The following is a 24,071-nucleotide window of genomic DNA, read 5'->3' as shown; positions in this document are numbered from 1 at the left end:
GGTGACATCATAGAAGGGAAGAGCATGCAGTGGTACACCCAAGCAGCAGAAGTTTTAAAGTTGGGAGGGATATCATTACTTTAACTGAATTAGAAATGAAGAATCTTGCTATTAAACCAAAAATAAATCTGTAATAAACATTTTAATGAACACACACAACGGCTGAAGGAAATTCTGACTCTGTTTGTGATAGCCATAAAATTATATGGTTACTGTCAAAATAAGGCTTAAGACTCACAGAAAATGACATATCAAGCTGCCCTCTTTAATCTACCCAGAGGGAGTTAAAGTGGTGATTGATTCACATTGTTTCAGATGAATGGAGGAGTGGAAACTCTCTGGCTCATTCCTTAAGAGAAGATCAGGTTCAGTGAAACTTACTGGAAGCAGATTTCCAGATATGAGCATTCTTATCTCATACTTCAGAGGAACAACTGTTTATAAATCAGCCACAGTCTCAACTCACCAAGTTTCTGTTTGTACTGACTGAGAAGTCTTCTTTAACGAGTACGTGTACTGACTATTACTGAAAATCAGACCAAATCAGGGATGAAAGGCTGAAAGTGGGGGTAACCAGCCTTATTTTCTTTTACTTAGGCCACAATTTCACTGGGCTGTGACACAAAAACCTGAGAATATAAACATGTGTTTGGTTGGAATCACACAGAATCACTGTGCTGTTTCATAATGGGTTTTATTCCTTACTGGGTAGGTAAACAAATTGCTAGAGTTGTACAAAGCGTCTTAATTATGTCCCTCCCTTTGGTTTAATTTAGGGCCGTGACTCGATTAGTTTAATCTCAGATTGAGGAGGAGCAATGTGGTTTTCATCCTGGCTGTGGAACTGTGGACCAGCTCTATACCCTTGCAAGGGTGATGGAGGGGGCATGGGAGTTTGCCCAACCAATCCACATGTGCTTTGTGGATTTGGAGAAGGCTTATGACCGTGTCCCCAGGGGCACCCTGTGGGGGACGCTCCAGGAGTATGGGATGGGCGGCTTTCTGTTAAGGGCCATTCAGTTCCTTTACCAGAGGAGCATGAGTTTGGTCCGCATAGCCGGTAGTAAGTCGGACCTGTTCCCAGTGAGGGTTGGACTCCGCCAGGACTGCAGTTTGTCACCGGTTCTGTTCATTACCTTTATGGACAGAATTTTTAGGTGCAGCCGTGGTGTGGAGTGTGTCCAGTTTGGTGGCAGGAGAATCTCGTCTCTGCTTTTTGCGGATGATGTGGTCCTCCTAGCTTCATCCAGCTCTGACCTTCAGCTCTTGCTGGGCAGGTTTGCGGCCGAGTGTGAAACGGCTGGGATGAGGATCAGCACCTCCAAATCTGAGACCATGGTTCTCGACCGGAAAAGGGTGGCTTGCCAACTCTGGGTCGGGAGAGAGGTCCTACCTCAAGTGGAGGAGTTTAAGTATCTCAGGGTCTTGTTCACGAGTGGGGGTTGGAGGGATCAGGAAATCAACAGGCGGATTGGTTCAGCGTCTGCAGTGATGCGGACGCTGAACTGATCTGTCGTGGTGAAGAGGGAGCTGAGCCAGAAAGCAAGGCTCTCGATTTACCGGTGGATCTACATCCCAATCCTCACCTGTGGTCATGAGCTTTGGGTAATGACCGAAAGAACGAGATCACGGATAAAAGCGGCCAAAATGAGTTTCCTCCGTAGGGTGGCCGGGCTCAGCCTTAGAGATAGGGTGAGGAGCTCGGACATTCGGGATGCCTTCTGGACGCCTCCCTGGGGAGGTGTTTTGGGCATGTCCTGCCGGCAGGAAGCCCCCGTGTCGACCCAGGACACGTTGGAGAGGTTACATCATCTCCAGTCTGGACCGGGAACGCCTTGGGGTCGTGCCGGAGGAGCTGGTGGAGGAGGCCGGGGAGAGGACAGTCTGGAGCTCCCTAGTTGGGATGCTGCCCCTGCGACCCGGACCCGGATAAGCGAAGGAAGACGAAGACTTGATTAAAATTTTTTATCTAATTAATTAGATGCTTTGTAATTAATTAATCTAAATTAATCACATTTTTAGAGTGTTTCTGTTTTAACTTAAACTTCTGTTTTCAACTGTAAGACATGTTGTTTGTGATTGTTTACAGAGTAGTGAGAACACGGAGCGTTCTCCCAGTGGCAGCCAGGTGCCTCTCGTTTGTCTGACTACTTTCATAAACTACTGTTAGGGCAAATTATTCTGTCTGGTGCTTTCAGCGCTGCACTGTTACGTAAATGTTAAAAATATAGCTTACCGCAGCTTTTGTAAAGTTTCCGGTGCCACCGGACAGCTGCAGCAGAGACGATCTCTGAAAAATGTCCGCGATATGGACTCCGTTGTTGTCTGGAAGTTTTTTTTTTCCAAGTTAAGAAAAGAGGCGGACGTGTTTCCTAAATCCTGCATCAGTCCAAGCAAGGCAACTTCTTTATGTTTTTATTCCCTTTTAGTAGCCATTAGCACTGTGCATTGTTGTGTGCGTCAGTGATATTCGGTCTACGAGGAAATCATGCAATGACAAAGGTTCCGCCTTGCTCAAAATGCAAGCTGTGATTAAATGCGTTAATTTTTTAACGCGTCATTTTTTTTCTAATTAATTAATCATAATTAACGCATTAAAGTCCCAGCCCTAGTTTAATTCAATCACCAACCCCTCCCTTAAGTTGTCTCACATTAATTGCACTTTGCACATTCAGAAACAAATTTAAACACTCCTGACACTTGTGATCAGTCTGCAACTAATTTCAAGGAAAATTTGTCTTGCAAATTATTCAAACATTCAAATTTCACAGTAGTAAGTGTCCGGCTGTGCCAAAATTGAGGGGTTGTATCCTTCAGAGATTTTAAGACAGATGCGAAGCGACAAAGCCGTCTAAAATACCTATTTATTTTCCCCAAAGTTCAAGAATACGTCCAGGGCATCCTTTCTGGCCATGGATATCCCAAGATTCATTGCAGGCCTGACAGGAGATTTTTGTTTTAGTAATAATAGCGGACAACAAAGGAAAGAATTACTATTTTAAAAGGTAATATTTTAATGTCCTGGCAGTACAAAATTAATGCGTATAGGGCAGTTTTGTGTTTAGACATTTTCATTTGCATATTTGTTGTTTAAAAATATTTGACCTAAAATCCCTGTAAACAAGCTCATTTGGCGAGTCCCGTAATTCTTCATGTATTACCAATAATTTCTGTTTTAACTTCTGATTAGTGCCGTCATGGTTGCTAGGCAACAAGACATGTGCTGGGATAAAGGTTGGAATAAATATGATGATTAAACTGTCCAAATTCACAGCTGATGACTTCCAGAGTTCGTGGTCGATGAGGCAAACACAAACTATGTGGACCGGGTAGGACGTGTCCTTATAAGGAGGCTGTCCCTGAATTTGGACACTTTCACAAGGAAATAGAAATCTTACAAACCATTTTGGAAGAGATGTAAAATTTGTATCCTGTCAGTGAAAATCTGTTTTAAACTCAGAGTTTTAAAATGTTACTTTTGCGTTTCATTTGGTGATTGATGGAACCGAGGTGATCACTTGGGAAGCTCAGTCTTCTTCACTGAGCTTACCTACCAGATATCCGTAGTCTTTTCTTTTTTCATTACAAATGACAGATATAAATGAGAGCTCGTCTTTTTTTTGTTGGTCGTATTTCATCAGGGCTCGTGAGGAGTAATATTCTGTAGTTGCTGAGCGAGAAACACTTGCTGCAGCATAAACTTTCTCCTGGGAAAAACCACACGTGGCTCTCGGTGTTTAGAGTAGCAGTGCCGAAGAGTCTCCTAAAAGTGTCATGTAATTTACACTGTGTGTGTGTGTGTGTGTGTGTGTGTGTGTGTGTGTGTTTGTGTGTGTGTGAGAGAGAGAGAGAGAGAGAGAGAGAGAGAGAGAGAGAGAGAGAGATAGTTTTAGTAAGTAAAGAAAGTTTCATTTACCCTGACAGGTCATGCCTATTGGCTGATAGCCCGGTTTGCAGACGCAGTCATCGAGAGATGTGCTGCCAGGCTGGGAGGTGTGCTGTGTGTCGGGACATGACAGGCAGGTGCTCAATCCTCCAGGTGTTGCTTCTGGTTTATAAGTGCCAGGTGGACAGGCTGTTGAGACCAGAAGAGACAGTTAGAAATCAATCCAGAAATGCTGCAGAATGAAACGCGTGCCAAGTATGAAAACCAGCCAAAGAGGCAGCTGATTGAAAATAAAACAGATGGATAGACATCTATATAAAATAATGCTACAATTTAGCAACAAAGAAAGAGAGTTTGATTCTTGCAGCTATATGGTTTAAGAAAGACTGATTACATTCATGTCTGGACATGTTGGGAAAAAGTTGAGGGAAAATGCTGCAAAATGACCTCATGGGTTTATAAAAAAAGACAAACTCAGTCCAGCAGCTTCATTTATTTGAAGCAGACTGCAAGATGTTTATGTCAAACTGAGCAGCAAAAAGGTGAAACAAATAGCAAAAAGGTTATTTGGGTGAATGTGGTGTTTTTGTAGAAACGCTTTGATCAGGGCAGTTGGTCAACAAGACATAAAAATGATTTTTTTTTTCAATATTGGGGTTCTACAGACGTGAAACTGATTCAAATAACAAAATTTTGTTGTAAAGTGACCAGCGGCATTGTGAAATCATCTGACCCTTTGATGTTTTAATAATGACTTAAAAAAACTGACCGTGATTTTGATTTTAGTTTTTAGCGACAACAGCATCATCTGTTATGTAGGTAGTGTTAGAAACGATGAACTTTGTGATGAATATTCCCATAATTCCTTGTGCTTTCTGATGTATTCTTATGTATTCTCTATCAGTTGCCCCTCATTATTGCTTTTTGGGGGGTATTTATGCGTTTTAAAACCCATCTGTGACTTATAATCATTGTTTTTTTATTTGAAACAATTTAATCAGAGATGATTGTAAGAGGTATGTCCAATAAACTGATATTAAAACATTAGAGAACTGTGGTTTTAAAGGTTAAAGCATCAAAAATTACGTAAAAAACTCAAGTATTTTTGACTGAATCCGGGTGAAACTGCTGCCAGATACTGTAGCTTTAGATTCATTCCTGTTATAAAGACCAGACTATAATCTGCTACAGTTTAATTCCTGGATGCTTTACAGTAAGTCACATCACAAGCAAAGCAAATCCAAAAGTAGTTTGACGTAATAAAAAGAAAAACAAATCCTCTGTGTTGAACACAGACTTGTCCAAATCATAACTGGCTTTAGAGGAAAGGAAATTTCAATTGGTCAAATTTTGTGCCATGACGAATCAAGAACACCATAAAGCTTCACACACGTCGTTTGAATGCTTTATTAAATTCAAAAACATGTATACACATGGGAACTCCTCTGGAAGTCAGAGACCTTTAGCTTCGGCTGTAAGACTGACGTAATTATGAGTTTTATGACACTTAAAGCAACTTTCAAACCGATTGAATGAGCTGTAAGCCATTCTTAGGGTGCAACAAAGAATCTGCAGGACTAATATCTTCAAGTGATTTAGTTTTCTTTACACCGGAGGCCAGGTGTGAATTTCCACTGCTGAGCTGCTGCCAGCTTGGCCTCTACCCTTCTGTCTCCTCAGCTGCAGCAGGTCAACCAGGATAATTTAACCAACCAGACGGTGAAACGCACCCAGTCACCCACATCAAACACAAACATGGTGCAGACTGTTTGTGTCTCTGTTTGCTTTTTCTCGCTCAATAACAAAACCCTCTGATGGGAGGTGTTATGCAAAATGCAAGATGGAAGCATAATCTGTAACAGAGTAATGTCAATAAGGTTGAAATGTGTTCCAGACGTCCCTGAGAACAGAAAGAACCGAGAGGACAGGAGTCTGCCCTGGACTGCAGCCAGCAATTGCAGAATCCCACAGGGAGCCTAACTCTCCTTCCTGTCTGATTGGCTTATGTGTCCCTGGAAGAACGAAAAAATGAATGCAAGTCAATGGGGCTAAAAGTGCAATTTTCTAATTAGCTTTGCCTTATGGTCTGGATCGCACATTTGTTATACTTCTATCCATCCATCCATTCCTTCCGATTATCCAGAGTCGGGTCAAGAGGCCCAGACTTCCCTCTCCCCAGTCACTTGGGCAAGCTCTTCCGGGGGAATCCCAAGGTGTTCCCTGGCCAGCCGAGAGACATTGTCCCTCCAGCGTGTCCTGGGTCTTCCTTTAGGTCTCTTATGGCGTCAGATGGGTGCCGTTGGGAGTTTTGGCACTCTGGAGGTGTGACCTGTGGCTGATCTTTTCTGTCTTCTAATTGGTAAGTTTTTTCCACTCCTTACCCTCCACCTCATTGGCCCATTGACTTCCTCTCGGAGCACCATGGCGGTAGCGGAACAACAAATTTGATTCAATCTTCAGTATGAACTGTCATAGCTCAGCTGGTAGAGCCGATGACTTTCAATTGGAGGATTTGGGTACGAATCCAGGCAAGGACAACAGTTAACATTTAAGGTTTTTTTTTTATTCCAGTGATATCTTTTACAGTTATGACCATTCAACTGCCATTAAATGTCCGAATGTTTGCTGGGAAGTGTTTTAAAAAGTGTACATAAGCTAGATGGCTTTAACCTTATAAAAGTTGACCAACGCGCACACGCAAGTTTGTCACTTTTGCACATCCTTGTGCGCTCACAGACACAATTTGCTCCCTCTCAGTGTACAAATGACCTCTCGCCATGTATATTTTCACTCGTGAAGTTCTAACTTCCACGCGCGAGTCCCGTTCGCATGCGCGATGTGGACCCGTGCATGCGTGGGTTTTGGCACCCATCTGACGCCATAGACTCTACCCTGTTGGACGTGCCTGGAAAGCCTCACCAGGGAGGCATCCAGGAAACATCCTAATCAGATACCCGGGCCACCTTATTTGGCTCCTCTCAATGCGAAAGAGCAGCGGATTTACTCCAAGCCCCTCCCGGATGACCGAGCTGTTCACTCTCTATCTCTACCTTCTCTAAAGAAGAGCCTACGGAGAAAACTAATTTTGGCCGCTTGTGTCCGAATCTCGTTATTTCAGTCATTACCCAAAGCTCGTGACCATAGGTGAGGGTTGGAACATATCAACTAGTAAATCAAGAGCTGAGCCGGAAGGCGAAGCTCTTATTTCACCACGACAAACCAGTACAATGCCTGCATCACTGCAGTTGCAGCACTAATCCGCCTATCTATTTTGCACTCCAGCTTTCGCTCACTCGTGAACAAGACCCAGAGATACTTAAACTTCACTTGAGTCAGGTTCTCATCCCTGACCCAGAGAAGGCATTTTACCCTTTTCTGACTCAAGACCATGGTCTTGGATTTAGAAGAGCTGATTCTCATCCTGGCTGCTTCACACTCAGCTGCGAACCGCTCCAGCAAAAGCCAGAGATCATGTTCCGATGTAGCCAACAGGACCACATCATCTGCAAAAAGCAGACACCCAATCCTCATGCCACTAAAATGGATTTCCTCAACACCTTGGCTGTGCTTAGAAATCCTGTCCATGAAAGTTATGAACAGAATCTGTGACAAAGGGCAGCCTTGGCGGACTCTAAGTCACACAAGGAACAAGCTCGACTTACTGCCGGCAATGTGGACCAAGTGCTGACACCAGTCATACAGGGACCTAACAGCCCGTATCAGAGGGCCTGGTACCCCATACTCCTGAAGTACCCCGCACAGGGCCCCCCGAGGGTCGCAGTCGTACGCCTTCTCCAAATCCACAAAACACATGTAGATTGGTTGGGCAAACTCCCATGCACCCTCCAGGATCCCCCTAAGGGTATAGAACTGGTCCAGTGTTCCATGGCCAGGACGAAAACCACATTGCTCCTCCTAAATCCAAGGTTTGACAATCTGATGGATCTTCCTCTCCAGAACCCTTGAATAGACCTCACCAGGGAGGCATCAGGAGTGTGGTTCCCCCTGTAGGTGGAACACACCCTAAGGCCCACCTTTTTAAATAAGGGGAACACCACCCCGGTCTGCCAGTCCAGTGGGACTGCCCCTGATGTCCATGCGATATTGCAGAGCCGCGCCAGCCAACAGAGCCCCACAACATTCAGAGCCTTAAGGAGCTCTAGGCAGATCTCATCCACCCCTGGAGCCTTGCCACTGAGGAGCTTTTTGACGACCTCAGCCCCCAGAAATTAGAAAGTCTAACCCAAAGTTCCCAGACTCTGCTTCCTCAATGGAAGATGGGCCAATGGCACTGAGGAGGTCTTTGAAGTATTCTGCCCACCGGTCCACAACGTTCCGAGATGAGGTCAGTAGCACACCGTCCCCACTATAAACAGTGTTGGTAGTGCACTGCTTTCCCCTCCTGAGGTGCCGGATGGTGGACCAGAATCTCCTCGAAGCCATGCAAAAGTCTTGCTCCATGGTCTCACTGAACTCATCCCATGCCTGGGTTTTTTCCTCAGCAACCACCCAAGCTGCATTCCTCTTGGACTGCCGGTACCTGTCACCTGCCTCTGGAGTCCCACAGTCCAAAAAGAACTGATAAGACATCTTTCTTCAGCTTGACAGCTTCCGTAACCTCCGGTGTCTACCAGCGGGTTCGGGGTTTCCGCCTCTGCAGTCACAGATGACCCTGCGGCCACAGTTTTGGTCGGCCGCCTCAACATTGGAGGGCCCATTCAGACTCAATGTCTCCCACCTTCCTCTTAACACTATGGAAGTTCTGTCAGAGGTGTAAATTGAAGCTCCTTCTGATAGGTGACTCTGCCAGATGTTCCAAGCAGATCCTCACAATACGTTGGGCCTGCCAAGACTGACCGGAATCCTCCCCCACCATCGGAGCCAACTCACCACCAGGTAGTGGTCAGGTGACAGCTCCACCCCTCTCTTCACTCGAGTGTCCAAGACATGCGGCTGCAAATCAGATGAGACGACAACAATGTTGATAATCGAGCTGCGGCCTAAGGTATCCTGGTGCCAAAAGCACATAAGGACACCTTTATGACCGAATCTGGTATTGTTATGGACAATCCAATACTAGCAAAGAAGTTCAATAACAAAACATTGCTCATATTCAGATCGGGGGGGGGGGGGGGGGGGGGCATTCCTCCCAACCACACCTCTCCAAGTCTCACTGTTGTTGCCCACGTGAGTGTTAAAGTCCCCCAGCGGGATGACGGAGTCACTGGAGGGAGCACTCTCCTGCATCTCCTCCAAGGTCTGCAAAAAGGGTGGATGGTGTGAACTGCAGTTTGTTGCATAAGCACAAACCACAGTCAGGACCCTCCCCCCCACATAGGCGGAGGGAGGCTACCCTCTCTTTCACCGGGGTAAACCCCAACGTACATACATTCCGATGGGGGGCAACTAGTATGTCCACCCCTGCTCTGCGCCTCTCAGTGGGAGCAATTCCAGAGTGGTAGAGTGTCCAGCTCCGTGGTAGAGTGTCGAGCTCCTCTCAAGGAATCTGGTTCCGGAGCCAAAGCCATGCGTGGAGGTGAGTCCGACTATATGTACTCAGAATCTGTCAACCTCACACACAAACTCAGGCTCCTTCCCCGCTGGAGAGGTGACGTTCCACATGACAAGAGCCAGCTTCTGTAGCCAAGATCAGACCGCCAAGGTCCCCGTTCTTGGCTATTGGCCCTTCCCATGAATGGTGAGCCCACGAGAAGAGGGACCCAGATTTAGTCTTTGGGCTGTGTCTGGCTAAGCTCCATGGGTGAATACCTGGCCACCAGGTGCTCGTCAACATGACCCACCTCTAGGCCAGGATTCAGAGAGGGACCCCGGTGACTCGCGGGGACGCCAGGGAACACTGTTTCCATCTATATTTTTCTTCTTAAGGGGTCTTTGGGCTGCTCTTTGTCTGATCCCTCACCTAGAACCCATTTGTCATGGGTGACCCTGGCATAAATCCTCAGACAATTTAGCTCCTAGGATCATTGGGACACTCAAACCCCTCCACCACGGTAAGGTAGCAGCCCAGGGATGGGATGTTAAACTTCTATTTAACTGAAAAGTAATGAAGTGTGTTTTGACCACACCAGTCACATACTTATGAGATTTTTTGTCTTGTAAAAGTTCGTAATTAGCATGACATCACATCAGACATCGACAAGTTGCATATATATGCAACATGCTTAACTGTTACTTACCAAATAGCCAGATTTATGGTAATTTTGTCCTCCTGCAGGAAGGATTTGAAGTTAGCTGATCTGACAGCCATTTTCCCTCTGTTTTTCTTTATGTCTGGTTCGACGACTACACTTTCGTTAAGCGTATTTGTAGTCCTGGGCTTATTATCACACAAAACCTAAAATAGCATTTCCCCCAGTTCGAAAATAAGCTTTTTCTTTTCAAAATGTGTCTTTAAAATTCATGTAAATCATATGTGAAATCCAAGGCACACAACAAGCAGAATTAGAAAATAGCGTTTTTAGCCCCATTGACTTGCATTTTGTTCTTCCGGGGAGCTATGATCTGGAAGTAGATGGGTGTGTAGATAGGCTACCTTTAGCCTTTTCTAGGGGTGGGGTCAAAAGGGCATTGGCACCTGCTAAAATTTGACTGACCCCCTGAAGTGCACCTCTCCTGTCGCTCATCTGCAGTGACATCTCTGGGGTGATAAGCTAGGTGTGCCATCTGGTGTAGAGCCCTGCACTGAAGCCCTAGGCCTGGGGGTCAGCCCAGCCCGAGGGCCGGGATTCGGGCCAACGACTGTGTAATTACTTCGGACATGGGCCGGGCCGGGCACCTTTATTTTTAATCGAATTCATAAAAAAAATAAAACTGAAACACAACCGCAGCAGCACCTGCCTGCTGCTCATGCACCGGCACCCGTTAGCTCAGTTAAGGTCTGTGTGGTTTATGAATGCGCCTATATAAAGGAATTCTCAAACTGCTGATTGAAACATGTGCCCCTATTCTAATATGCCATTTTATGTCCACTTTGATGTGTCAGAAACCATTCGTTTATTCTCATGAAAACGGCAGCATTCTATTTTTCTGTGAATAAATTTGCTCTGCAGTTAAAAAAAATACAGCATTCATTGCTGGTTTTTTTTCTAACTGGAGAGCGCATTTTCAGAGCGGCAGATTAAATTTACAAACGCTATATTAATTGGGGGCGTTTATTTAATCTGCTGCTCTGCAAATGCGCTCTGCAGTTAGAAAACTAGTATGCTGCATTTTTTTCTAATTGCACAAGAGCGCATTTTCAGAGCAGATTAATTTTACAAACACATCCAATTAATATAGTGTTCGTAAATTTCATCTGCCGCTCGAAAAATATGCTCTGTTAGAAAAAAAAGCTGCATTGAATGCTGTTTTTCTTTCTTTTATTTTTATTTTTTTTACTGCAGAATGCTTCTCACAGATAATTAGAATGCTGAGCATTTTACCACGCTAAAACATTATGAAAGGTTAAAAAAAAAGTCGGGCTCGGACTCGGGTCGGGCTAGAGAATCCTGAAAACCTTTTCGGACCGGGTCGGGCTGGGACTCCACCCCTTCGGGCCGGGCCGGACACGGGCTCATATTTTAGGCCCGTGCAGGACTCTAAGGCAGAAACATCACTGCTCATCTGTCCTCTGGGTGTTGATTAGATAATCAGTGGATGTAATTCGAAGTCCAAACACTAATGGCGCTAATGAGCCAAACAGGAATTTCCAGCATTAAACCATTTATGAGGATTTTGGACTAAAAATGGGTTCCTCTACAAATATTGTAGCCCCTTGATGGCCCCATACTCAGAAAAATCCTAGATCCGCCACTGCTGAATCCTTACAAGATGTGCCGAAACCCGTGATCGAACCAGGGAGCTTAGAGCAGAGTGTCACCTCAGCTCGAGTCCATGGGAATCAGTTTTACAGTTTCATTTAAGGTTTACAGGAACCCTATTTAATTTTAATGTGGATAATAACTCACTCTGAGCTCAACAGTGGAAACACTGTATCTAAAAAAAAATGAAATTTCAGTTCCTGGCAGGATGCAGGTGTTGACAGGTAGAAAAGAACACAAACAGCTGTATGATCTCACACACACACACACACACACACACACACACACACACACACACACACACACACACACACACACACACACACACACACATTCTTGTATTTGTACCAATCTTAGGACTTTGTATTGACTTCCATTCGTTTTAGAGTCCACTATGCCCAACCCAAACCCTTACCCTAACCCTAGCCAGTGTATTCCTAAAGTTATCTGTAACAAAAACTCAATTCATATCTTATCTGTAAACCTTACCCCTAGGGAGTACTCCGTATTAGGACTGGGTTTGGGTCCTAACAAGGACCATTGGCCTTAAGAAGGTTAGTAAATATCCCAAATCCGGTCTTCACGAGGGTACAAATACAAGCACACACACACACACACACACACACACACACACACACACACACACACACACACACACACACACACACACACACACACACACACACAGGGATGAACAGAAAGAAATATGTGATGCAGTTAAGACTTGAAATAAAAAAAGTGAATTTTCTCTCAATACGATCAATTTTCTACAGATCTAGACAAAATATCAGGTTCACGCCAAAGCTAAATGTGTTTGAATCATTGAGTCCGTCTACTTTTAGCCTGAGGCTCTCTAAGTTTGTGTCTCGTTTAGAGAGGAAGTGAATGGTCAGCAGCCAGCTGACCATAAAACAGAGATCCTGGCTGTTTGGACCAGCTACAGCTCATAAAACAGGGAGCAGAGAAAGGTTCTCTAGTCAAAACTCATTTATATAACCTTTGAGAAAATATTTACCAATTCTAATGAATGAAAATGTAATGATGAAATTACTTTAATAACTTTACCGATGATTTAATTTAGCTAATGTTTGTAGTGCTAGCTCTCTGAGCCTCATGTTTTCTTCAGTTTTCAAGAAGGCTACTTCACAGAGAATTATAACTTTAATAAAAGAAGACGTGACAAATTTGATCCATTTTCTTTAAGATAAGATTAACACAGTTTTCAAAATATATGTCTGCTTTAGAAGCAGATTAAGGCACCTTCATCATTTTTGAGAAATGATATTGTTTGCCCTCCTTACCGGCCTGATCTTTTTTATTTTAAGATAAAAGGTTACATATCTGCAGAGCTTTTATCATTTTTTTTCTGGTGCAAAGTCAAATCCCTGCATAAAAATCTCCCACTCACCCACTCAAAAGTGCAGAATTTATTCTTTTTTTCTGAGAGGTTCACTACTCTGCAGGCCTTTGTTTCCTAAATAAGTTTAAACTACAAAGATTTACAGCTCATGTCAACGTTAACTGTCTAAGCAGCCACTAGCGTTTATAACTGGGAAAAAAAAGTGGGATCGAAACCTCTTAGGATTAAAAAAGGAAGTTGAAAAGAAAAGGAAATGAAAAAACCAAGCATGGATAAGTTCATCTGTTAAACTCCTTTGTCCTAACTCAGAGCAAGTCACTGAAGTTGGAAGACTCGTGGAGTCCAGAAGCCAAAGTTACAATCACACGAGAATCTGCTGCATCTCCGGAGGTAGAGCGGCAAGACTGGGTTCTATTAGATGGGCCTAAAAGCAAACCGGGATGGAAATGATGAAAGGAGGTCCAGAGGGAGAGCGAGAACATCTGCCTCCTCAGACAAAATGACAAACAGACAGAGAGAGAGAGACAGAGAGAGACAGAGAGACAGAGAGAGAGAGAGAGAGAGAGAGAGAGAGAGAGAGAGAGAGAGAGAGAGAGAGAGAGAGAGAGAGAGAGAGAGAGAGAGAGAGAGAGAGAGAGAGAGAGAGAGAGAGAGAGAGAGAGAGAGAGAGAGAGAGAGAGAGAGAGAGAGAGAGAGAGAGAGAAGACCAGTACTGCATGTTTGGTTCCGTCCAACAAAATCCACAAACATGTTTTTAAACACACATACAGTACTCATACGCTTACCACTTCCCACATGCTCTTCTCTACATAAATCTCTGGTGTTTTACAGCAAAAAGAATCAACTCAAAATGTTGACATTTCTGTTCCAGTCGGTGCGCTGGAAATCCCGAGGACGTTTCAGAAGCAGAACAGAAAGAAACACTATTGATTCTGACTGAAATGTAACGGAATTAGCTCACTCTCCAGATCTGGTTTACTCTGACCAGTTACTCATTTAAAAAAACAAGTTGGACCATTTTTGGTTTAAATTTCTTTGCTGATATAATTTGTTTAATCATCATTCAAAAGAGCCACCCTGAAGCACAGGTTGTGAGTTTTTTACCACCAACCCGGGCTTTCCACCAGATGCGTAACGCAGACCTGGTTAGGTGATTGGTCACGATTAAATGAGGGGACCTAGACCCGGTTAGATGAGTGGATCTGGCTGGACCTGGTTAGGTAAGTGGACCTGGATAAGTGAGTGGACCTTAAGGTTGGCTAATGGAATGATTTATTTGACCATCAGCGATGGGCTGAGCCATTACGATTGTTTTTTACAAGAGGCAATTTGTTTATTTGTTTACCCGTGAGTTAGTTTGTTACTGACAAATATTTTATATGTTACACAGAGAAGACACCGTGGAGCTAAGAACAGGAGTGATGTTCTCTGTTCTCTTGGTTATTGTTAAGACTCTAGCAGCAGAATTCTGAATAAGCTGCAGTTGCTTCACAGCTTTTTCGGGAAGACCAGTGAAAAGACCATTGCAATGGTCCAGCCAGCTGGAAATGAAGACATGAATGAGTTTCTTTAGGTCTTGTCTGGACATGAGACCTCTGAGCCTTGCTATTTGATGACGATGATAAAACACTCATCTAGTTATAGCCTTAATGTGACCGACGAAGCTCAGGTCTGAATCAATTATGACACTAAGAATTCTAACCCGAGTCTTTGTCTTTATTCCTCTGGAGCCAGGTTGAGCAATAACCTCCATCCTATCTTTCCTATTTTCAAAGAAAATAACTTGTCTTGTCTTTCTTTAACTGGAGGAACTGCTGAGTGTCAAGCAGGGAGGGATTGGGTCCCATTTTTTTATCAAAGTCTTTGCTATGACCTGACAATGAATTGAACCCTGATCTCCCAGAATCTGGGCAGACACTCTACCACTAGGCCACTGAGCTGGATAATCCTCAACTGCATTAATGGAGATCTACACTGGTTACCAGTGAACTACATAAATGATTTCATTCAATGGCATGGGGCCAGAATACATGACGGATATCCTTCCTGCATATACACCTAGCAAAGCTCTGAGATTCATAGGAAGCAGTCAGCTGGTAGAACTCTGGATAAGAACCAAACAGGTTGAAGCTGCTTTTATCTACAATGCTGCACACAGGTGGAATCAGCTTCCTCATGACCTCAAATGGCCCCAACCCTAGTAACTTTTAAATCAAAAATGAAAACCTTCATGCATTCATCAGCCTTTGAATGACTGTTCTTATAAGGGTGATAAGCCCAGACTGAGCCTGTTCCAGAGTGATGGTGCATCAGGGTAAGAAGAGAGGTGGATGAAATGATGCACCCATCATGCCTAGTGCCTACTGTACAAGCCTGTGGGGGCAGTGCTATGATCTGGGTTGCTGCAGTTGGTCAGGTCTAGGTTCAGCAACAGGATGTGCTCCAAGAATGAGGTCAGCTGACCAGGGCCGCCGCTGCCCATACGCAAGGTACGCAGAATGCGTAGGGCCAGGGTAACAAGAGTCCACTGATTTCCCTCTTTCATGTTCATTTTTTCTTCCTTTCCTTCCATTTTCATAATCACAAATAATTTTTCATAATTCTAAATAAATTAGTAAACAATTTGTTTATATTTTACAATGTTTTTGTTTTTGTAAAGTGCCTCATGATTTTTATCTTGAGAGGCACCACATAAAAGACAATTTTCTTTCTTTTCTTTTTTTAAAATAGTCACATTTAAGCATTTTTAAGATTCCTTTAAAATTTTAAAACTAAATACCTCAACTTTAAGGTTCGTGAGTTTGTGTGAAATGAAGCCAGTTAGTGAGGAAGATGTGCTAAGCCAAGCTAATCCTAAAACAGAGAGTGTGAATATGGCAACAGTGTGTGGTGAAACTGAGCAAATGAACACTAATGAACTCCAAGCAAAGATGGTAATCTGACAACAAGCAGCTGAACAACCTGGAAGTGTGTATACTGAAGGGAGACGTGGGTCAGGAGTGATAATTAGAACCTGATGTGGGGGGAGAACAGAACAGAAGACAAACAAAAGCAATCTCGGAAAAAGATCAAGGACACAAACAAAAAATAGGAGAAGAAAAGACATGAAATTAAAGTTGAATATTAAACTTGCAACCAAAATAACAAACATCAGCAGATCAGAGCTGTATAAGAATAGGAAAACAGCACCAGAATCAATGCATCTCTAGGTTTGTGGTTTTTCCTTTTACTTGATGCTGTGGTTAATCTCCGACAGACAGAAACTCACTCCAGTACCAGATGCTTGCACTGAATTCTGCAAATGATGTGATTGACTCAACAAGCAGCTAACATTTCATGGATAATGCAAAAAACAGACAAAGTACCATTTATTGTGATCCTGTTATATTTGTGGTCACTCAAAACTGTCTGTTGACTTCAAAATAAAGCAGTAGGTACGAGGGAAGCCCTGCAAGTGACGACAAATACGAGCAGAAGCCAGGTCATTTGTGGTTGAGGAACCTCTTTTTAAACCGGATCTTAAATTCCAGAGATTTTTCCTGAAAAATGGGAGTCTCCACAGACCTTCTTTTCACACTAGAAGCTTAAACAAAGACAAATACAAGGTAAAAAAGAAAAGCAAAGTTTAAGGACGAACATTCAACCAGTCTTTTATGTGACTGATCGACCACTTGAATATTTAATTTCAGATTGAAACAGTTATTTAAATTTATTCTTACTCATGTCACAATAAATTCAGACCACAAATAGAGCTTAAATTGGTAGGATTTACAGATGTGAAGTATGCAAAAGACCCAAACTACGAACATTATCATGGCCTCAGTGCAAAAAGAGCACTGGCATCTGCTCACCAAAGATTTATTCACTTTTATTCCACTTGGAAGTTTCCTTAGATACAGGCAGAAGAGATCTGGGAGGTGTGTGGGAGACAAAAATACATAAAATTAAATTAACCAAACAATTTATCTATAAAGAATGATTCTCTAATGATTCCATGCCTCTTGAAAGTACAAATTTAGCTGTTTGAAGACTGTTGGAGAGGCAAATTTCATCCTCACATGACCCAAGTAACAAAGCTAAATGTCTGTTTTTTTCATATATCTGAAACAATATGAGTAACAATTTTCCAACCGTAATGCTTGGGCCGCCTGAAACTGCTTTACAATACGATCATTGTGGAATGTCAGAAGGCGCTAAATCTAATCACCAGAGTCCCACAAAGTCTCATGTGGGAGGAAGAAGACCTCCTGCAAACCGACAAGCTATGTGGGGCACAAGAGAAAAATTACAAAAGTCTAGTGGCTACACCATAACCGTTTTCCCGCTTATTATTCAGTCCTCTTCCTAAAGGCCAGTGATTTTACTGCAATTGCTGGATGTTTCTGAAGGATTTCCAAGAACAGCAAGACTGTCTTGCTCACTTATTAAATGCTCCGTGAACACAGAGACTCCCTGGATGATCGAGGCCAACCGCTTAACAACTGTACAAACACAGACTGGTCTCCTAGCTGGTGTGCCTGATTACAGATGTCAGTATGCTGAGAAATGCAGCAGCAGAAGGACCGAGTATGATTCCAATAGCCTTGTAACAACATGTTTAAAGAAGATGAGTTGTTTTCGTATCCACAACAACACATCATGGCCCCATTCTAGTGGCAAACGGACTGTATTTATATAGCAATTACAGGGGTCCTAACCAAGCCCCCATAATTCGGGTCTGAAATTGAAGCCAATACGGAAGTAACAAAAACTGCAGTTCCACCCTCTTCCACTGGGGGCTGGTGTCAGAAGCGAGCAAATCCTCATTGACTCCCATGTTAAAAATACCAATTTCACAGCAGAAATAAACATGTTTACAGCCTGGTTCCAAAACATGTTTTAGGTTTAATAGATCTAGTTTACACTCATGACAACTCTGAGGGGGGTGAATTATTTTGTCACTCTTCTGTTTAAGTGTATTAAATGCCTAAAATTCAGAATAATTAATAAGCATCAGACCCACGTGATCGCAGAGCTATCTCCGGGGAAAGGCCTCAGCCTGAGCCTCGGCCTCAACTGAAAACTGTTCCGCCATTTTCTCAACTTAGACCATTAGTTGAAGCGTTTGTGCGTTCTTTGTGGATATTATTTGTGTAATTGTTGGACAAAATGACTTGCTGTGGCATTAACTGCACTAATAGAGCGTCCAAGAAGTCTCCACTTCATTTTTTTCGGTAAGTAAAATTATATTTATGTATTTTAGGTCACTGCCGCTCTTGCACTAGCTGAGCTTAGATTTTAACATGTACTGTTTAACCATGAAATTTAAATGTAATAGGGTAAAACCCAGTGCATTTAACATAATGCTGCATTTTTGAAAATGGGTTGAAATATAACATGTTGGTGGAGCTGGGTTCCGAATGTCGTTATGGACTCTCTCCCCTCAGCGGCAGCTCGGCGTATCTCTGATCACAGCGGCGCCTGTCTGCTGAGCGGCTGCCGGCCTGTGGAGCTCTCGGGAGACCTCTGAGTTCCACCTGGTTCTCCCCAGCGGTCAGCCCGGCATATCTGTGACTCAGAAGTTCTGGTGTTGTGCACAGCTAACTCTGGTTGTAGCTACGTAGCTACCTCCATTAGCTTAGCTCCCACCTCCACGTTAGCTTTGGGTTAGCTTGTAGCTACATCGCTTCAGTTCGACAGGTGTCGTCATTCGATCCCACCCTTACAGCCCCATCCTCAGCTCCACCTCTCTTCCCTTTTTTGGATTTGTCTGGGCTTGATGGAACCTGTGACACGGTCAAAATGGCGGTGGTGGCCACCTCCCATTTTTCCTCAAAAACGTATTATTGGAGCCTACGGAAAGGAATTGTCCAGCATATATGTCGATGGTCCTAACTCTAACCAAATGCACTGATTAAGCGACGGGCAAAAATAAAGAATTGTCTTTATTAGAACTCATAGCACAGCTTAAAGGTCACATAGACCAACTGTTTCAAGGAATTTACTGTGGTCTCTATGAATGAATGTTTTCTGAGGAAGAAGCACTCTTGTGCTCCTGTTTCAGGGGGTGGAAGTTAGTTGGACAAGTGTGGGGTGGAAAACAACAAAGTATTTATTACTCACCAGTTAGTAACAGAGTTAGACTGAAACACTGTTACTCCCAACATTGCTCACCAACGTCAAAGAACTGAAGCAAGAGTTAAAGGAGTCAGTAAAATACTGGTTGAAATTTCTGCAAAGGTTTTCTTACACAGTCTCGTCCCATTTCTACTTGGTTGAGGTAAGGTTTAAATGAACCCTAATATTAAAAGTCTCATGTGTATTTATCACGGTGAATGCCTACTGGACTAAAACATCACAGTTTGACTGTGATGTTTGACTGACTCTCCAACAGACTCCCAAGGACGGACGGAGTAGAGCGTACATTTCTAAATATCCGTCAAAAGCGATCGAGACAGCAAGCCTGTGATTGGTCAGGATGCCACTTCCTTCAGCTTCATCAACAGCACCAGCATTACCCCTCAAAAAATAAAAGGAGAGTCGAACATATGGAAGAATTAAAATGCCACAAATTGAGCACTTGAATTTTCTATTTGAGAATAAGATTTTATATTATTGCTCTCAAAACTTGTAAAGCCTGAACTCACAAAGGTATCAGCAAATGTAGGGCCAAGAAGAGGGACAAACACGTCGAACTTCAATCACAACAGTGCTTGAGATGCTTAAAGGGGCAATGTGTAGTTGTTACCATTGATTTCTGGAAATATCCATCAAAATGTTGAAAATGAATGAAATGAAGCCCAATTGTTGAAAAATATTGGCGACTTCGTAACATATAACCATAAAAATCAGGTCTAAAAAACATGGGAGTGGGCCTAAGTCTCTGGGCGACTCCATATTAGATTCCGTGATTCCTTCTACGGGAGCCCATGAGGACAAAATGCATTTACTGATTTGTAACAAACGGTTACAAAACTTTTGTCGTCGTTAAATGTTGTTGTTTTACATATTTACCTCTTCACTCGTTGCCAGTGATGAAAGGGAGTCTGATGTGCTTGTTATTTTGCTAAAGTTCTGACTCCCCAGGGCTTACTGACCCTAATGGGGATCTGTTGGTAAGGTCTTACTCCAACACAAAATACTGCTTGCTTGCAACGATTTAGGTATCTACTGACCCCAATCACCAGAAAAAATACACACTGTCATGTTAAAGAGACATTCCTTTCACCTTACTTTCTCCAAGGAACTACTTTCACTTTAAAAACTGTGTGAGTAATGTTAAAAGGAAGAAGTTAAAACTGTCTAAAAGCAAAAGGTTTTGCCATCATAACATTTATAAGTACTGTAAAAACCAAGACATACATCTGATCATATGTATGGGCGTTTTTTATGACCTTTGCTATCAAAAACACTTGAGAAAAAAAGATGTTTACAGTTAAAAATATATTTATTGGGTATTTAAAAAAAATTAAGTTGTGTGTTTTTTTCTAATAATATAAATCAGAATTAAAAATTAATATTTTAGAGAAGCAGGGAAAATAAATGAGTTGGTCTCTAAGATGACTGGTGAAAAACTGGAATCTCACTTTAATCACAATTTAATCTCCAAAGACAGAATAAAATAATACATTTTAAACACTTAATTTTCTGTATGTGATGGATCTAGAGATGCTGACCCTGGTAACCTGAAACAGTAGCGTGCAAAGGTTGGCAGAGAGAAGAGAGGAAGTTGGAGAGAGACTGACAGTCGAGTAGAATGATTGAGGGATGGACAGACGAAGAGCGTTAATGACAGAGTACGGTTTGACTTCACCAAACCGGCTGTTTCACGGCTCCTTGTTTTCAATCTTCTCCTGCTGAGGAGGGTTCTATTAGTTCCAGTTTACAGCCACACTGACTCCACACTCCTTCGTTTCTGTATTTTTGTTTTTGCATTTTTTTCGTACTCACAACGTAGCTTTGGTTTGTAATACAAGTCATTTCTGTTTTACAGCATCCCTGATCTACAAAATGTGGCAACAGTAGTCATCAATTACGGCTTTTTTACAGACCTATATGTCTGGTTTAACGGGGGGAAAGAACAGAACTCAAACACGTAATGTGGAAGTTGAGACTGACGTGGTCACAAATTACTCAGAAAGGCCCAAAGGCGGCTTTTATAATGTGTTCTTTCAAGTGGGTAAAAAATAAAACAAAATTAAGTAAGCAGCTCAACCATTACAAAAGAAAGAGAAGAGTCTGCTTGTTGGCAGACCAACAAGAAAAAAAAAGAAGCTAAACCCCATCAGTCAACCGTGTATTTATAAACTCCGATTTGTAATTCTTTGTTTATGAAAACATATTTGTTCAAGCAAATCTTTGAAAAATCCACATTGAGCCACTAGAAGGCAAAAGTGTCCACATTTATTTACGAAGACGTATAGCATCAAAAGAAGTCCCAGGAGAAGGGAGGAGTCAAAGCGTCCACATTGATGATTTATTGCGGGAGTGATCCCAACTCCCGCCAGGGTACTCTGCTGCTGTATCCTTGGGCAAGACGCTTCGCCAGTGTTAACTTTGTTGACTAAATAATTTAAGTTTTCATTTTTTATGTGACAAATGAATTTTCGTGGACTAAAATAAAACGAAAACTAAAATTTACACAGCAATAAAGACTAAATTATGACAAATAATGACGACATTTTTGTTGATGAATAAGAGACAACAAAAATTGAAAGAAACTAAAATCCTATCAGAAAACGGAAAAGATGGGAGAACTGAAAAATCAGTAAATGGAAGAAATGGGACTAGACGTGAAAAGAACCAATCAGGGTACGGCTCTGGCTACTGTTTAAACAAGCTATCGCTAACCAGATGTCTATGCTGGTAAAAGTCTATATCTAAAAGGAGAAAATGTCCACGGCTAAGAGGAAAAGCATTAGATGTGATGAACTGAAAACAATTTGCTTGGTGAGTACACATCCAGGGCTTCCCCTGGTTTTAAAAGTGTTACGGTGGTAGCGCAAGCAGGAGGGAGAAAGGAGGAGGAGGAGGGAGGAAGGGGTTGTCTGGAGATGAACCGAGAAGTGAATCTGGTCGGTTTACTGTTCTCGTGGGCTTCTGCGGCTGATGGTATCAGCGTTCGGTGTTTGCATGAGGAAAAAACATTCGGGCGGTCTATAAAAACATCCAAGCAGCCTACCTTGGTATATTGTTGCCAGGAAAAACTAATAAATACACCTGAAAACAGTTCTTACCTTTAGTTTATCTCATTGCATGTTTTATTGTATTGACAACAAAACACACAGCAATTGCTCAAAAGTAGTAGGTAAAAGCAAGGCTTATTTTGATTCCACTCCTCTTTTACAAAATATATACACATAATCACTGGCCTAAGATAATAGGCAATGACATTCTTATTTGAAAAGACAGTCATAACAGAGCACTTTAGCTCATATCTGGATATATATACCCTAGTGTAAATTTAGATGGCTAAATATTGTCTTCTTTTGACCACTTTCTGATAACCTTTGAGTTTTTTATAACTGAGTTCTCGAGACATGAAAGTAAATTTCACTATAGTCTGTCTCTATCTGACAACGCTGTTGCATCTTTTAAATCAACTGTTCCATATTTACTGTCCTCAGCATCTCAGACGAATGTAGCAGAGGGCAATATTTTCATTTCTAGCCTCTCACAAATTGATGCCTTAGTTCATAATGTTACTTTCTCTTTACGTGTGGCATTAGATGATGTTGCCCCTTTAAAAAAGAAGGTAATTAGGGACAGGAAGTTGGCTCCCTGGTTTGATTCTCATTAACGAGCTTTAAAACAAAACTCTAGAAAATTGGAGAGAACATGGCGCTCTACGCAACATGAGGAGTCCTACTTATCCTGGAAAAATAGTCTTGTGCTTTATCAAAAATAAGCTTCGACAAACTAGAACTGCTTATTTCTCACCGTTAATTGAGGAGAATACGAATAATCCTACATTTATTTTTCAGTACAGGTGCCAAACTTACACAGAATCATAGCTCTGAACCATCTATTCCTTTAGCCCTCAGCAGTAACGACTTTATGGGATTTTTCATAAGTAAAATTAATTCTAAATCTTTAGCATCCTCCCTGATAAAATTTCTTCTTCCTCAGTGAGGCAGCATCAGAGGTTACTGTAGAACCTTATCTGTGTTTGAACCGTTTTGATCCAGTTGAGCTTTCAGAGTTATCAAAAATATTAGCTTCATCTAAACCTTCAACTTGCATTTTAGATCCAATCCCAACCAAATTATTTAAAGATGCATTTCCTTTGGTTACTGCCCCCATTCTAGATATAATCAATCCATCCTTAGTAAATGGATATGTACCACAGGATTTTAAGGTTGCTGTAATCAAACCTTCACTTAAGAAGCCTTCTCTGGGTCCAGATGACCCAATGAATTATAGACCAATATCTAACCTTCCATTTTTATCCAAAGTCCTGGAGAAAATAGTGGCCATCCAAGTATGTGAGCATTTAAACACTAATGATCTGTTTGAGGAATTTCAGTCTGGTTTTAGAGAGTATCATAGCACTGAAACTGCATTAGTGAGAGTTACAAATGATATTCTCATGGCCTCAGATAAGAATCTTGTGTCTGTTCTAGTCTTGTTAGATATCAGTGCTGCCTTTGACACAGTAGATCTCAATGTTCTTTTAGAAAGACTTGAACATGTTGTAGGGATCAAAGGAACAGCGCTAGGCTGGTTTAAATCCTACCTGTCTGATAGATTTCATTTTGTAAATGTACATGACAAATCTTCTTCATACTCCAGGGTTACTTGTGGAGTACCACAGGGTTCAGTGCTTGGACCAATTCTTTTTACGATATATATGCTCCCAATTGGTAAAATCAAAAGACAGCATGGGATAAACTTCCACTGTTATGCTGACGATACTCAGTTATATCTATCCATTAACCCTGATGAACCTAATCGGTTAGTTAGATTACAGGCTTGTCTTGAGGACATAAAAAATTGGATGACTTTTAAATCAGGACAAGACAGAAGT

The 24,071-nt window shown here is 42.3% G+C and overlaps 1 protein-coding gene across 3 annotated transcripts in view; it reads right to left on the bottom strand.

The window, feature by feature from the left end:
• The window catches only part of svep1 (sushi, von Willebrand factor type A, EGF and pentraxin domain containing 1), a 160,847-nt gene that overhangs the window by 48,736 nt on the left and 88,040 nt on the right, over positions 1–24,071 (bottom strand). For all 3 annotated transcript variants that reach the window (XM_054747696.2, XM_015946779.3, XM_015946780.3), the window contains one exon: positions 3,917–4,075. In XM_054747696.2, coding sequence (XP_054603671.2) covers positions 3,917–4,075 — 159 coding nt within the window. The remainder of the gene's footprint in view (positions 1–3,916; positions 4,076–24,071) is intronic.

Source organism: Nothobranchius furzeri, chromosome 2 (assembly GCF_043380555.1).
Source record: "Nothobranchius furzeri strain GRZ-AD chromosome 2, NfurGRZ-RIMD1, whole genome shotgun sequence".
NCBI classification, from domain to species: Eukaryota; Metazoa; Chordata; class Actinopteri; order Cyprinodontiformes; family Nothobranchiidae; genus Nothobranchius; species Nothobranchius furzeri.
Note: the sequence above shows the minus strand (reverse complement) of the source record. Positions and strands in the feature narration are given on the sequence as shown.